This window comes from Melopsittacus undulatus, chromosome 1 (genome assembly GCF_012275295.1).
Source record: "Melopsittacus undulatus isolate bMelUnd1 chromosome 1, bMelUnd1.mat.Z, whole genome shotgun sequence".
Lineage (NCBI taxonomy): Eukaryota > Metazoa > Chordata > Aves > Psittaciformes > Psittaculidae > Melopsittacus > Melopsittacus undulatus.
Window position 1 is genome coordinate 1,831,672 of NC_047527.1, and position 16,353 is coordinate 1,848,024.

The window sequence follows — 16,353 nt, forward strand, 5'->3', positions numbered from 1 at the left end:
CACCACTCTGATGTATGGGTGTTATATTAAGGGTGGAAAGGTGCTAAATGAGCCCTCTTTATTCTACATAAATTAGCTCAGAAGCTATGTATCACTGCCACGGAGGCTTAGACTCGGAGGCAAGTTTGCTTAACAGCAGAGAACAACTCTTGGTGACTCCCTGTTGTTGGATGCTGCTTGGGGTCCTCTCCTCTCCATCCTTCTCTGCCCCAAAACCTTTTCCTTTGAGCTTTCAAGGCTGCTCAAAGGTGCCCATGGTGTCACCTCCGTGCTGAGCATCATTTGTTAGGTGCAGTGTGGAGCACCAATGTGTTTGCAGAGTCATAGAATGGTTTGGGTTGGAAGGGACCTTAAAGCTCATCCAGTTCTAACCCCTGCCATGGGCAGGGACACCTTCCACTAGAGAAGGATGCTCCAAGCCCTTGTGTCCAACCTGCCAGGGATGGGGCAGCCACAGCTTCCTTGGGCAAACTGTGGGCAGGTTGTGTGCTGCTCATCCACAGCATGTGCATCTATAGGGGGTTTGGGATGCATTCCCTCCATCTTCTTCATCAACTTCTCCTAGAATCCCAAGGGAGAGGGGACTTTTCCCCCTAAACCTCATCGCTCCACAAGCTGTGGATCCTGTGTTCTGGAAAACCTCCTTTTCCCACCCACATTCATCTTGGTGTGTTCTTGATCAAGTGTCCACACACTGTTACCAACCCATCAGTTTGCTTGGTAGAACCCCAGAACTGCTGCTTCTCCAAACCATTCAGGGAGGGAAAATAGAAGAAAGATGTGTCTGGTGCTGAGGCTGAAATGGGGGAGGACTTCACATCATCCACCCTCATCCATGGGATGTGTGGGGACTCATCCTGCAGACATTTCACCCATAACTTGGGGGTTCTGCATCAGCTCTGCAATGGGAAGGGACCTCTGAGTGTCTCCATCCCATCCACATGGAGGGGGCTGAGGATGCTCAGGGATATGGGGAACCAGCCACCTCCGTCCCAGCTATGGCCAAGGGGAACATTAGCTCTGGGCTCACACAGAGACATGTCCCCATCCCAAAGGGACCAACTCTGCACTGGAATGCTGGGGAAAGGGCTGCAGGGCTGCAGGCCAGGCTGAGCACCCATTGGGGACACACGTGTCCTCACCAGCAGCAGACAGGGTGGCTTTGGGACAGGATGCAATTAGGGTTTCTCCATGTGCTCCATACTTAATCCTGCCTATTGGCCCTCTGGGCACCTTTTACTCCCTTTTCCCACTGTCAAAGCATGAAGTGCTGAGGCTACAGCGGCAGAAGAGCTTGGGATGCTCCTGCGCCTGCATCCCAAAGGATTTCCAAAGCAGCCCAAGAAAACTTTAATGACTTTCTCCTCTTTTCTTCCTTTCTGCTTCCAGTCAGCACCAGAAGGAAGAGGACTTTGGTGCCAGCATCCTCCGGGGACTCTGAAAACACCCATCTGAAGGAGGGTGGCAGAGGTGAGGCTGGTGGGTGCTGTTGAGTTGGGTGCTGCTGGTGAAGTGGAGGAGCACCCGTATGCCCAGTGCTTTATCTCCAACCTAAATCTCCCGTTTCAGTTTGAACCCATCACCCCTTGTCCTGTCGCTGCAGTTCCTCTCCAGCATCCTTGTGGCCCCTCTTAGGCACTGGAGCTGCTCTCAGGTCTCCCCTTCACACAGCAGAGGGGCAGGATCCCCTCCCTGAGCTGCTGCTCACGCTCTGGGGGTGCAACCCAGCACATGGGGGGGGGGGTTCTGGGCTCAAGCATTCACTGAAGCTGGGTCATGGGGAGCTTCTCACCAGCACCCCCACGTCCTTCTGCTGGCTGCTCCATCCACTCTCTGCCCAGCCTGTGTTTGTGCTGGGGATTGCCCCACCCATGTGCAGGACCTTGCCCTTGGCCTGCTGAACTCCATGAGGTTCCCACATTCCCACTTCACAAGTGTGTCCAGGGCCCTCTGGATGCCATCCCTTCCCTCCAGCATGTTGATCCCACCACACAGCTTGGTGTCATTGACAGGCTTGCTGAAGGCGCATCAATCCCACTGTCCATATGTTGAACAAGAGTGGTCCCAACACAGTCCCCCCCACCCAGGACACCACTCCTTACTGGTCTCCAGGTGGACATTGAGCCATTCACCGCAGCTCTTTGGGTACAACCATCCAGCTAATGCCTTATCCACCGGGTGGTCCCTCCATCATATCCATGTCTCTCCAGTTCAGAGACAAGGATGCCACGAAGAGCACTTCACACAAGCCACGTAGACACCACCATTTGCTCTGTCCCTACCTTCTTCCTCTCCTCCCCAGGCAAACGGCTGCAGATCAAGCCCAGGCTGTGAACCAGAACCCAACCCAACAGCATCCAACCAGCTCAGGAACCGCAGAGCCGGGCACGACCCGGCCCCTACCTCAGGACGCCGCGGCCACATGCGGCACCTTCTTCTTTTCTTGCTCTTTGGGAACGTTGTCATGGCAGGGAATGGGGGGGCAGCACTGGGGCACCCCCCCCCCTCCCTGCAGCTTCATTGGGAGTATTTCAGTTGCCAATAAATGATTCAGTTTAGTGAAGACGAAACCTGCTCTGGGCTCTTTGGATGCTCACAGGGTTGGGAAGAGGCTCCCATCCCCATCAGTCCTGCAGATCACAGCTCTGCTGCTGTACAGGACAGGAGGTGATTGTGCCATCAAGCAGCGTGCCCCTAGCCAGGTCAGCCACTCTGCTAGCAGCAAGCATGTCCGGTGGCCTCAAGTCATCACCACACTGGGATGTAACAGAGCATAAAGTCCCCACAGAACTCCAGTCTCTCTATGCCACCTGCATCCACCCTGCTCCATCCCCTTGCTGCTGGGAGGAGATTTCTTGGAGCAGAGCCATGTGCCGAGAGCATCCCAGGTGGAATTGTGTTGGGAGCAGCACTGAGCTCACATCAAAGGCTACTGCAGCATGTCGGGGTCCCCATGGCTGGTTGTACCCTGATCCCACCTCTCCCCATCCCAGAAGGGGTTTGGTTTCCCTTGGGAGACCCAAACAAGTGTTTTGGGTCCCTCCAAATCCAAGCAGGAGCAGAACATGGGAAGAGCATTGTGCAGAGCCAAGTACTGGCCATGCAGCTGATGGTACAATGGGGTTTGCATCCATGGGTGCAATTTCCACCTGGATTTTTGGGCAGTGGATGCAGTTCCCACATGATTCGAGGCCCAACAGCAGAATTAAGAGGTGCTGAGAGCCATGTGCAGTGGCAGGATTTGCCCATCCACTGCCCCTCCATCCACATCACCTGCAGGAAAAGGCATCAGCAAGGACATAGGTGAGCACTGGGGACCCAGCACCCAGCGGGGCTTGGTGATGGGGTGGGTGATGCAGCCACCAGGATGCCCTGGGCTCAGCTGCACCATGGATACAGCAAGGGGCTGATGGCTGCAGCTTCACCCCCGGGGACCCCCATGGTGGGGGGGTATCTTGGGGGCTCCTGGTGAGGGATTTATCACCTGTCTCAAGTGACTTGGACCATGGGATGCCACCAAAGGCACCACGTGGCTCCTATGTAAGGATGCTGAACTGGCAATGCAGTTTAGTGCCACTCTGACACCAGTTTGTGGTAGCCTCATCCCCATTGTCCCCCCAGCTATTGTGAGGACCAGCAACTCCTACCCCAGCCTGTGTACCACGAGCTGTTTTCTAGTGACACCTTTGTTGTTCCCGTTGTTATTCCATGTCTTTTTTGACCCTTGTGTTTTGATATGTAAATAAAGGGATTGTTCTCCGGGATGCCTGGTCGGAGCGTGGCTTTTTATTCAGCAATACATGAACATCCCATCAAGGAGAAGCTGCTCTGATCCCCAAATCTTTGGGGTTCTGTAAGTATTGGAAGCTTTCCCCCCTTTACCCATCAATTATGTTTCTTCATAGTGGTTTCCTACTGAAAACCAACCTAAATTCACTACGGGTCACCCCAGAGGAGATGATGCTGCTGCATCCCCAAGGATGACCAATGCAGGGTGATGGTGACCAAGAGCTTTGGTGCTTTTGGCTGTGGCTTCCTAATGAGCAGTCGAATGAGGATTAAGGCTCACTCTGTACTCATTAAGGAAGGTGATGGGTAGCACCCCAAGAGCCCTGATGCTGCTTCCCACTGGCTCCACTGCTCCCTTCCCATGGAGGGTTGCCATTTATTGCCATCTCTGGTTCAAATCACTGCATGGGGTGATGGATTCCTGAGCAGGGATAAAAGCAGCCCTGGAGATGGTGGTGGTGAGCCCTGACGCCCCGGTGATGGGCCCCAATGGGGTTTATCCACCTTCCCCATGATGCTGTGGTGCTGGTCTGTGCCAGCACCATGGTGTGGATGTGTCCTGGGGGTTCCTTAGCTGGAGAGGTGGCATCAGCCTCTTGGGATGGTTTTTGCCCTCTCCCAAAATGATGGCATCAAGCAACCTGCTCTAGTGTGAGGTGTCCCTGCCCATAGCAGCGGGTTGGAACTGGATGAGCTTTAAGGTCCTTTCCAACCCAAACCATCCCATGCTTCAATGACTTTCGACCCTTCTCCCTTCAGCAGCACCCATAATTCCTGCTACAGATGCTGACAGAGCATCACCAAGATGGTCCCACCAACACCATGGGGTCGGGAGCTGCCCATCACCCATCACCAACCCATGGGGAAACTGAGGCAGCACCCATGGGTGCACCCAGCCCTGCTCTGAGGGTTAACGGGGCAGAGGAGCCGCCTGCTCTAAAAGCAAGAGGTGACGCCATCCCAGCACCATCCCATGGCCACCAACCTGGTTATGTCACTCGGCTGCCTGCATTTCAACCCCACGGCATGGTGGGAGGGACCAGGACGTGTCACTGTACCCAGCACCCGCTATAAATACCCAAAGGGGGGTGTCTTGGGCCGGTGACGGCTCCGTTGGAGCCCTTCCCATTCCCTAAATCCCATCCTGGCTCCGGGCCCGTCGCTGGTGGCAGCTGCTGATGGGGGCCGGGTGGCCTGGAGGTATGGGGAGCTCTGGGGAGGGATGTGACAGGGGGGAGGGAGGTGGCTCCGCATCCCAGATTCCCAGAGCTGGATCCCGATATCCCACCGCGCAGGGATGGGGATGTTGCATTTGGGGTCACACAATAAATAGGGGTTAAAGACGTCCCGTGAAAAGGGTACTTTTCTGTTGCAAAAGTATCAAAATGCACTTTTTTTGTCCCATTCTTTGTGCCCTCCATCAATTGGGGGGGGGCATCCCTGCCCAAGTTTGGGGTCTCCAATGTGGGATAACTGTGTTCCAGGTTAGCCATTATGGTGTAAATTCCAGCATTATGAGAGTGCCAGGGGACCTGCATCCATGTCCCTCCTCAGGAGGACAAATGCCACCCCTGGCTTCATTTTACCTTTATAGGAGGAGAAGGATGGAGAAGGGGACAACACTCCCGATCCAGAGGCTGGATCCAGTAGAGGAGATGAGGTGGGGTTGTCATTGCTGGGGATGCAGCAGGAGATGGGGTTTCACCCCCCCTAAATCACCCTGTTCTGTCTTAATTTGCCCCAAATCATCCCATTTAGCCCCATTCCCAAAGTCCCAGGTGGGGATGGCCATCAGCTGGGTAAGAGGACCATGTCCCCCCATCCCATAGTGGGCAGGATGCAGCCAGCCTGGGATGCTGTGGTACCCCGAGAACATCCTATGGGAGATGGAGACATGGGAGGGAAGTGATGGTGGGTATTGACAGCCCCTATGGGATGAAGCTGCTCATCCCTTAGGATTAGGGGGGACAACTCAATGGCAACTGCTCCGTGCCTCAGTTTCCCTCCAACACCTTCCTATGGGGCTGTGCCCACAGCCAGGACCAGGCCCCTGTGTGCTCCATCCCTGTCCTTAATGCTTGTCCCATAACACTCCCAGCGCTGCCCTTAACCCCAGCAGGGTTAATCCTGACTCTCCCTGGCACATCCTGGTCCCTCCTTGTGCTGCAGCTGCAGCAGCCACGAGGTGGCAGGGCTCGGAGCAGCAGCCAGGCCAGGGCCTCATCCTGCGCTGGGATGAGCACCCAAAGCCCCTCACTCGATGCTGGTAATGCCTTTGCTGTGGGATGGGACAATGGGGCTTCATCCTGGAGCTGCTGATGCTCCTCACCATGTGCAGGGCACAGACATCACCTCCTGTGGCACGAAGCTGGAGACAGACCTGGATTATGGGAACATCAATTAATATCCCAAAATAGATAGATATATGTACTTTGGAAGGATGGAAAACCTTCCCTGTATCCCAGGGAGGATGCTGGGCTGCTCCGGACTGGGAACACCAAGGTGGGGAGGGAAAGGGCTTCATCCCGATGTTGTGCCTGGTACCCACAAGAGCATGGGAGACTGTGGTCCCTCAGTGAGGTGGTGTGGAACCTGGTTTGGGATCAATAATCCCTGTTCTGGGTCTTTCCCGTTTCTTTGGGAGGAAATTAAGGTTTCTTTACTGTTTGTGCTCAATCCTTGCTTGGGCCCAGGATGGTTATGGGGAGCTGGAAATGGGGGGGGGGAAGGTACACGAGGGGGTGGGAATGGGGGGAGGATAGACAGGGGATGCAGAGGGATGCAGAGAAAGGGAGCAGAGGGGCTGGAGGGGGTTACATGGGGGTGCAGGGGGATACAGAGGGATGCAGAAAGGTGGAAAGGGTGGAGGGAGGATGCAGGGGGTGCAAGAAGATGCAGTGGAGGGGGGTGCACAGGATAAGAAACGGGATAAAAAGGGAATGTAGGGAGGATGCCTGGGGGATGAAGGGGCATGCAGAGAGGGGGCAAAGGGGTTGCAGAGGGTTACATGAGGGTGCAAGGATAAGCAAAGGGATGAAGGGGGTGAACGAAGGGTGCAAAGTGATGCAGGGGGGATGCTGAAAATACAGGTAAGGTGCAAGGTGGTGCAGGGGGAGTGCAAGAGATTACATTGTGAAGCAGGTGGGGGTGAAAGGGGATGGGGGTACATGAAGGATGCATGGGGGTGCAAGGGAATGCAGGAGTATGCGGTGGGATGCATGGGGAATGTATGGGGAGGAATGGCAGGGGGATGCACCGAGGATGAAGTGGGGTGCAGTGAGGTGCAGGGGGATGCAGGAGGGATGTGGGTCGGGGGCACAGGGGGATGCAGAGGGGGATACAGGGGTTGATGTGATGGGAAGCAGGAGGATGCGGGGGAGGGGATGCCCGGGGCACGGGGTCCCCTCCTCCGGAGCCGCCGCGGGCAGCGCCGACCCGGTCCCCGCAGTGATTGACAGCAGCCCCGAGGCGTTACCATGGGGATATGCAAATCGAGACAGGGCATCGGCCTCGCTGATAGGTCAGAAACCGCAGTCCCCGCCCCGGGAGGCGGGGCCGGGCCGCGCTCCCTCATATATAAGGCAGCGGGCTCCATTCAGCCGCCCGGTAGCGCCGAGTACGGGCAGGGAGCAGGCAGGGGACGGGCAGGGGGGCAGCCCCCGCCCCTGGTGCCCGTGTCCGGGGTGGGAGGAGGAAGAGGAGGGCAGGAGAAGGCTCCTGTCCCGGGGAGGTGGGGCCGGGGCAGGTGCCAGGGGAGGCAGGAAGGGGCGGGCAGGGCGCTGCCTGCTCCTCGCCATTGGGAACCGGCCGCAGGCAGCGGCGGAGCCGTGCTGGAGAGAGCCCGGTCCCGCACCCACGGGGCTCCGCTTCCCGGCGGCCGTGCTGGGGGGAAGCCAGGAGCTGAGCCCCGGAGCCCGGCTGCGGAGCGGTGCGGAGCCCCGACGGGGGGTCCCGGAGCCCGGCTGAAGCCCCCAGCAAAGCCCCTTCGGAGGGTGCCGGAGCGCGGCTGAAGCCCCCAGTAAAGCCCCGACGGAAGGTCCCGGAGCCCGGTTGAAGCCCCCAGCAGAGCCCCGTCGGACGCTCGCGGAGCCCCGTTGGGGCGGCCGGTTACACCGCGGCGAGAGCCCCGGAGCGCGGTGGGAGGAAGCGCCCCGAGTCCTCGGTGAGCGGCGGTGCCCGGGGGATCTCCCCCCGGTCCCTCCATGGACTGAGATGGCCTCGGAGCTGGCCATGAGCGCGGAGCTGCCCACCAGCCCCCTCGCCATCGAATACGTGAACGATTTCGACCTGATGAAGTTCGAGGTGAAGAAGGAGCCGGCGGAGGCGGAGCGGTTGTGCCACCGGCTGCCCGCCGGGTCCCTGTCGTCCACCCCGCTCAGCACCCCCTGCTCCTCCGTGCCTTCCTCGCCCAGCTTCTGCGCTCCCAGCCCCGGTGGCCAACCAGCCCCTGGCCCCCCGACCACCACCGCCGCTTCCCTGGGCTCCAAGCAGCAGCTGGAGGAGCTGTACTGGATGTCGGGTTACCAGCATCACCTCAACCCCGAAGCTCTCAACCTGACGCCGGAGGACGCGGTGGAGGCACTGATCGGTGCCCCTCACCATCATCATCATCACCACCAAGGCTACGAGTCCTTCCGACCTCAGCCCTTCGGTGGTGAGGAGCTACCCCCGGCCGCCCATCACCACGCCGGTCACCACCATCATCATCATCACCATCTGCGCTTGGAGGACCGCTTCTCCGACGATCAGCTGGTGAGTATGTCGGTGCGGGAGCTCAACCGGCAGCTGCGGGGCTTCAGCAAGGAGGAGGTGATCCGCCTCAAGCAGAAGAGGAGGACCTTGAAGAACCGGGGCTACGCTCAGTCCTGCCGCTACAAGCGGGTCCAGCAGCGGCACATCTTGGAGAACGAGAAATGCCAGCTCCAGAGCCAAGTGGAGCAGCTCAAGCAGGAGGTGACCCGCTTGGCCAAGGAAAGGGATCTGTACAAAGAAAAATACGAGAAGTTGGCCGGCCGGGGCTTCCCGAGGGAGCCCTCCCCATCCGCCGCCCCCAAACCCACCGCTGACTTCTTCATGTGAGCCGCAAACCCGGGGAGGGGGGGAAGGTTGTGTGTGGATTGGGGGGGGGGTCCCCCTTCTTTCCCCCTATTCCATGTATGGAGCGAACCCTCCGCTTGTACAAAACCCCAACAAATGTGTTATTTTTGGGTTTCGCACTCGTATTTTGGGAAGGGGGGAGCTGAACCCCCACCCCCTTTCTCCGCACCCCCCGATGGGACTCGAGGGGGGGGGGGGGGGGGGCCCGGAGCCAGCCTGCATGCGGGACGTGTACGGCCCCCCCCGGGAGCATCGGCGCTATCCCGGTGGCTTCTCCCACCTCACCCCCTCCACTTATCCCTTATCCTACGTGTTTTACCCTCGATTTGACGTTGAGTTTTTGGAGGGCTTCCCCATAGATGGGGGGGGTAAAGCTGCCTCCCTTCCCCCCCGCCTAACCTGAGCCACGTTTAACTTATTCACCCTTGTAAATATGTAGAAATTAGTTAGTTTTTTTGCCTTTTTTGTTTTTTTTTTTGGGGGGGTTGTTTCTTCTTCCTCGAGCCTATATTTTGCTTGGTTATGAATTACAGAAAAAACAAAAAACCACAACAAAAACAACCAAAATCCTTTAGAAAAGAACAAAAAAAAGAAGAATAATAAAAATACACGAGTCTTAAAAAGTTTGTATGTAATAGCATGCAAATAATATCGAGTTAATTTAACGATGTTGGGAAGAAGCCGAATGCACTATATACAGGAAATCGATTGGGTGAAATAATACTGTTTTATAGAGATTTAAAGTTATCTATGCTCTTACGAATTAGCGGGGAGGGAAAGGGAGGGGAGAGGGAACAATTTTAGGGCGACCTGAAAGGCAATATAGTAATATATGAACTGCGAACGGTTGGCTGCTATCTCACTATGCACCAGATTTATTTATTAACCCTCGGGAAACGGAGTTGTTCGGTTTAAGCTCCATTGGTGGGAAGAAGGAAGGAAAAGGCACGATCTTGCTCGTGTTAAAAGCAAGGCGAAGAGGAGAATCCGTGCTTGGAGCAACCGCGGGGCCGATCCTGCGAGGAGAGGAGCGGGGCGGGTTTTGGTGGTGGTTGTTTTTATACCAAGTTGCTTATTTAAAGGCGGATAAAAAAATAACAAAAAAACCCAAAAAAAAGCCAAAAAAAAGCGAACCCCGTTTAAAAAACTGACTTTTGGGGTAAATCGCAAAGGTCTTTGGGACAAAGCGAGCTCGGGAGCCTGGTGCATTTTAGGTACTGATCGTGCGAAGCGTTTTTAACGACCTGTTGTTTCGATTTGTGACGGTTTTAACGATGTTGCATCAAGATAAAAACTTATATTCAACTAGAGCCTGGGTCGGGTTTTCTCTCACTTGGGGGGCGGGGATGGGGGGGCAGCTTTGTCTTTTCGTTTTGGGGGTGAGAGGGGGGTGATTATTCCCTTTGAGGCTTCAGATTGATCCCAAACCTTCCCCGAGCTCGCAGGGATAAAGCCATCGGTGGCTGTCGCTTGCGAGCCGGGGGCCGCCGTCGGCTCTGCCCCACCGAATCCCGGCTTTTCGCTTTTCCTGCCTTTATTTCCTGCCTTTTTTCCTTGCTCTTTTTTCCCCCTAAATGGAAGGTCCCGAGGTACCCTGGAGACCTTCGTCCCCGTGGCCGCTCTAAAGTCACCTTCACCCCAGCGCCGATCCAGTTTGGTCCCGGCTTATCCGACCCCGTCCCGCTGAGCCGCTGGCTTTGATTTTAAACGGTAATAAATGATTTTCCTTTCCCTTTTTCTTTCCCCTTTTGAATCCTTAATTCAGGAAGGGGGGGAGGAAAGCAACCCGAACACGCTCCTTCCCGAAATTAAAGCTTTAGGGTTGGTATTTACACGTGTTTTAGGGGGGTTTGGGACTGTTTTCAGGGACGCTGTGTCCCGGCTCTGCTTCGTGCCGCTCGGGAAGCACGCAGCAAAATCCTCTCGGCTTTCCCTGTTTTTGTTGGGCTCACCGGGACAATTTAAGCCACAATCTTTGTAACAACGGATTTCTGAGTGTTTTACATAGATTTTATTGCATGTTTTCCTCCCTATATTTTCGCCCAGGCTCTGCCATGGCAAATCCCAAGCGGGAGCTGCCCCGGCGCAATGGCTGCAGTGTGTTTGCTCCGTATATCCCTGCCGTACTAACGCAACCCCCTGGGATCATCCGAGCTCTGTGGGGTACATGCTGCCCTAGCACCCTCTGGTTTTACCTTCCCTGCATCCCCAAACCTCATCCCTGTGTTTTCTTCAGCTGCTTCGGTGTCTTATTTTGCGTCCAGAGGGTATTGAGCAGTCTGAGCAATGCCCGGTGTCAGGCTTGGTTTACTGGGATAGGAGCTGGGATGCATGGAGACACTCTCACCCCGTGCTTTATGCACCAGGGCTGGGCAGAAGGAGGGATCTGGGGGGTTCATTCCCTGTTCCTATTTATATATTGAGCTGGGGAAGCTTTTCAAACCTGAGTTGAAGGAAGGAATAACGAGTCCTGCTGCCCGCGCATCTCTTCCTCTCCCTGGTTATATTGGGGGGTGAATTACGTCTCCCCGGTGGGTTATTCCCAATCTTTTCCTCTCAACATCCCTCTGTCTTGGCACATTATTTTGGGGGAAGCATTTCCAGCTGTGACTAAATAAGAGATTGGGGCGAAGAAGGGGTTTGGAACTGGTGCCTTCACAAACCATCTCGGGCCATCTCTTTCCCGGCTCTTGCCGTGGTCCCTTTTCCTGCAGGCACATCCCATGTGTCCCTGTGGGTCGTTTCCCCTTTTCCCAGCTGGCTGGAGGATCAGGGATGCCTTTGGAGCTGTGTGGGGTTTTGGGGGGAGCACTGGGGTTCAGTGTGATGCTCTATGATGCCCGTGGAATGGCCGCAATTGCCTCCTGTGCCCCGATACCTTCCCCATCACCTTTGAAGAGTGAATATAGCACTTTGGGGTAGAGGATGACCGATTTCCCCCCTTTCCTCAGTGTCCAGCACTGCTTCATCCCTTCTTCCTCCTCCTCTTTGACTTCTGTTTCTTTCTGGAGGTGCAGCAAGCTGGGGAAGATGCAACCTGGGTCTCTGCGTGTTGCTGTGCCAGGAGCAGACTGTGTTGATGATCATGGTGTTACCCTGTCCCCTTCATCCCTGATCTTCCGAGGGCATCTTCAGCAGGGATGTGACCCCCAACTCCTTGCGCTGTCGTTCACTTTAATGACTTCATTTCTCCATTGGTTTATTTATTTTCCAGCCCCTCTGGAATTTCCCCAAGCAGGAAAATAGCTCAAACAGGACACGGGGCATTATTGCCACCCGTTAATCCTGGTCCTCCATGGGGGACCCCATCCCATGGCCACTCCAATAGGGAGATACGGGGACAGAAACAATCCTTTCTACCCCTTTACAGTGTTAGGGTGCAGCTGGGGACCCCCTGGTGATCCCCATCCCTCTGACCTGCTGAAGATCCCAGTGGGGTCCCGATCTCCTGGATCTTTCCATGCTCCTGTTCGGTGAATAAATAATAAACCCTAAATCACTTTATGCCCACACAGGGGTGATTTATGACTTATCTCCTTGTCGGGGCTTAAAGGGCTGAACCCCCCCTTGCACCATGGACTGGGGAAGGGGGTTCTGGGGGTCCCTGTATGGTTTTGCAGCATCTTTTAGGGTGACTGCATGGTCTTATGGTGCAGGACCATGTCTTTGTGCAGCACTGGGGTCCGCATGTGCATGGCCGGAGCATGTTGGTGCCTGTTTTGGGATGGGATGTGTTGTGGATGGTGTGTCAGTGCATGTCACCCCATGCAGCAGGGCTGCGGATGTTCATGGGTATCGTGTCTCTGCTGCAGTGTGGGATTTGGGGTGGCTCTGACCTCATTTCTCCTCATCTTTGAGCATCCTTCCCCAAGCAGTTGCTGCTCTTTGGGGTCTGAATGGGTCCGTGGGGCACTGGAATACCGCATGCTCCTTCCTAACAGGATCTGCAGCCCATCTCCAGCCCAGCCCTGTGACCTTGGAAGGGATGAAAACAGCAGCCCCATGTTCTCACCCCAACCCCACAGCGTGGCTTTTAGGGTAAGGGTGCGGGGACGAGCCTGGGGGTGTTGGTCTGTGTTCCCTTTGGTACTGCTCTCCTGCAGAGCTTTTAAAACCCATTTCCAAGCTTTTCCTGCACTTTAACACATGCTTGAAGGCACCGCAGGCATTGCTGGGTTGGGAAACAGCCCAAACTCCTCCAGCCATCTCCATTGATGTGTTTCACACTGGGAATAAAGATGATCTGGGGGAATGCTGAGTCCCAAACATCACAGCATCCTGGAGCACTTTGCACAAGCACCCATAGGTGCCCAGAACCAGTTACAACCTCCATCTAAGCCACCCATTGACCTGTGCTGTACGCTCCCCGGCATTCCCAAATAGGAGCATTGCAGATACCCGGGAATTCTGCAAACAGGCAGAAACCCACAACAGGCCAATCAATGCAGCATCACCAAAGTGCCCCTTGTTCCTTCCTTAGTTATTGATGCTGATACTCGGCAGGTTTGCCATGGAAGCACCATAGAACATTCCACACAAATCCCAGCATCCCGATAATGTGATAACTCCAGCCCTGAGATATTAAACCATGGGGTGGGAAGCTGGATACGCAGGAATCTGGGGCTACATGGATTAATCCAGCTACCAGTTAAATAACCCCCAACTAAACAAGAGCCCTTGCACTGGATCCGAGAGGCTGCATAGGATGAGCTGAGCCCCGGCTCAGTTCGGAGCTGGGATTTCTTGGCTCGAGCTGATCTTTACAGTCTGGCTCGGATGGAGTTTGCCTTTTGCATGTTCCCTCTGTGCTCCAGGCCCTTGATATTCCCACATCCCTTGGAGCCAAGTGCTTCCCTGGTCCCCATATATAAAACATAGAGGTATATAAATGCATATATATACATATAGCACCTGGCAAAAGAGCTCGTTTGCTTCTGCTGGCTCATGGGCTCGGCTGTGTTGGCACTCTCACGGCTCATCCCTATGGCTTCCCAGGGAAGTGCAGAGTCCTCTCTGCCTTCCTCCAGCTGGTGCATCCTTGTGGCACTGATATCACCCCTAACCTCAGTGGGAGCTGAGGTCCTTCCTGACAGCCGGCACATGGGAATATTCCCCCACATATAACATGAAGAGGACTACAACTGCACTTTGATCCCAAATTCCTTGCTTTCAGGTGGGTCTGCATCACCCAGGGATGCTGCAGGTGGTGGGATGTGGGATGCAGAAGGTGGGATGCAGGATACACAGATACGGAATGTTGGATGTGGGGTGCAGGTAGTGGGATGCAGGAGGTGGGGTACAGGATGCAAGGGTACAGAACACTGGATGCCGGATGCAGGTAGTAGGATGCAGGATAAGGATGTGGGATGCAGGATATGGATATGGGATGCAGGAAGTGGGATATAGGATAGAGGAGGTAGGATGCAGCATATGGGATGGAGGGGATGGGATGAACAGGATGAACAGATACCGGACATTGGATGTGAGATGCAGGATGCGGGTGTGGGATGCAGGAGGTCGGATGCAGGATGCAAAGATAGAGAACACTGAATGTGGGATGCAGGTAGTGGGATGTAGGATATGGGTGTGGAATGCAGGAGGTGGGATATGGGATGCAGGAGGGGGAATTGAGCAGGTGGCATGTACAATACGGGATGCAGGATGCACAGACACCGGACATTGGATGTGGGATGCAGGATATGAGGCTCGGATGCTGGAGGTGAGATACAGGATGCAGGAGGTGGGATAGGGGATGCAGGATGCCTATCCATGGATGTGCATAGGGAAACCAGCTGCATTGCCAAGTGGCAAACATGCAAGGACAGTGTTACTCCTCAGTTCCAGTGGGATCAGGTCCCATCAGCCATGGACCTTTCCTGCCCCAGCTGTCCGTGCAGTGCAGATCTCCTTGCTATCATCATCCCCAATGCCTGAACATCCCCTTATCCCCCACACTCGCCCCATAACTCCTCATCCCCCCTGCCAAGCTCCCCATATATCATCAGTTTAGTGCCTAATGGCCCCGCAGGTAAAATCCAAAGTCTCCTAGGCAGTTTTCCCCCTCGTTTTCCTCCCTTTCCATGGATGAGAGCAGGGAAAAGGAGGAAGGGGGACACACACACGTAGAGCATCCTCCCCCCCAACGCCAGGTTATTTATTCATGTAAGAGGCTCTCTGGGAGTGTGAGCTGTAATTTGCACAAGCAAAAATAAACTAATTGTTAGTTCCCATTTACATAAAGGGAAGGGAAGAGACAAGGGGGAGGTGGCTGGGAAGGGAAGGGGAGCCTCAAGCTGCCAACATCTCATGGGTGTCATGCGATGTAGGACTAGTTCTTCCCATAAGGATAAGGGATACCCTCTTCCCAGGGTCTTACCCTACCTGTATGGGGATGATGCTGGATTGGTGATGGAGGGGCTGGACCATCGTCTTCCTCACCATGGGGCTGTTTGTGAGGTATGAAGCCCATCTCGATGCAGGCACAACCAGGGAGAGGACAACTGCTGTCATCAGCTGGCTAAAAGGGAAGTCCTGTCGGTGTCAGGATGCTCTGGGGGGATGAGTTAGGTTGATTTGGGGTTTTCCCTTTGGCCATGGGGTGTGTGGGTCAAAAACAAGGACCTGGTCAATGGCAACAGCAATGGAAAAAGCAGGAACTCGAGGGACACTCCACATGCTCACTGTCCCTCTCACCTTTTGGTGCAGGTAAGACAATACAACACAATGACAACCATAAGAGACAAAGCAGGAACTCAACCCTCCCACTTCTTAGGGCAGGTCCTTTGCTTTCTGAGGCATCTTTTGGGGGTGTTTTCATGGCCAAGCACCTTTCACCCTAGGAGTTTATTGCTCCCAATTCTCTACCAGTCTTTCCTTTGGACACAGGGAGTCTCTAACTCTTGCTCTTACTGCTCAAGTGCTGGGGTGGCTGGAGGGGCATCCTGAAGGTCTTCCTATAGGAAGTACCTTAATACATCCTTTGTAGGCAGGAAGTGCAATGCAGCATATGGGATGCAGGAGGTGGGACATAGGATGCACAGATTCTGGATACCGTATGGAGGATACAGGTGTGGGATGCAGGAGGTGGGATGCAAGATGCAAGTATACAGCACACTGGATGTGGGATGCAGGCAATGAGATGCTTTTGAGACCTTCAACCATTTTCTCTAGTGAGAGCTGTGGAAGAGCACTGAGTGGGGATGTATTTGCTGTATCTGGTCTGTGTGACACTAAATATCTCCTCTTTCATCAACGTGGAGCATCGTGAGGACTCTTCAGACCAGGGAGGAAGAAGAAGAGGAGGAAGAACACATCCATGTTCACATGCACTAGAAGGAGTGGAGATTTGTGATGCTGGTACTCACTATCTCCATCACCATCCCCACCACATGACACAAGGAGACCCCTGCCATGCCCCACATCCCTTTGTCACAGCACTTTGAATGGGACCCGGCAAGTGTTTCATTC

The 16,353-nt window shown here is 54.9% G+C and overlaps 2 protein-coding genes across 2 annotated transcripts in view; both read left to right on the top strand.

The window, feature by feature from the left end:
• The window catches only part of ZC3H3 (zinc finger CCCH-type containing 3), a 150,991-nt gene extending 147,227 nt beyond the window's left edge, over positions 1 to 3,764 (top strand). The window contains exons 12-13 of the mRNA XM_034062216.1: positions 1,390 to 1,470; positions 2,303 to 3,764. Coding sequence (XP_033918107.1) covers positions 1,390 to 1,470; positions 2,303 to 2,334 — 113 coding nt within the window. The 3' untranslated portion in view covers positions 2,335 to 3,764. The remainder of the gene's footprint in view (positions 1 to 1,389; positions 1,471 to 2,302) is intronic.
• Positions 3,765 to 7,814: 4,050 nt separating this feature from the next.
• MAFA (MAF bZIP transcription factor A) lies at positions 7,815 to 8,868 on the top strand. The gene has a single exon (XM_034065172.1). The coding sequence runs from the start codon at positions 8,002 to 8,004 to the stop codon at positions 8,866 to 8,868; it is 867 nt and encodes a 288-aa protein (XP_033921063.1). The 5' UTR covers positions 7,815 to 8,001.
• Positions 8,869 to 16,353: the final 7,485 nt, after the last annotated feature.

Excerpts from the sequence above, each read along its gene's own strand:
- MAFA (XM_034065172.1), top strand. The coding sequence starts at position 8,002 with ATGGCCTCGGAGCTGGCCATGAGCGCGGAGCTGCCCACCAGCCCCCTC.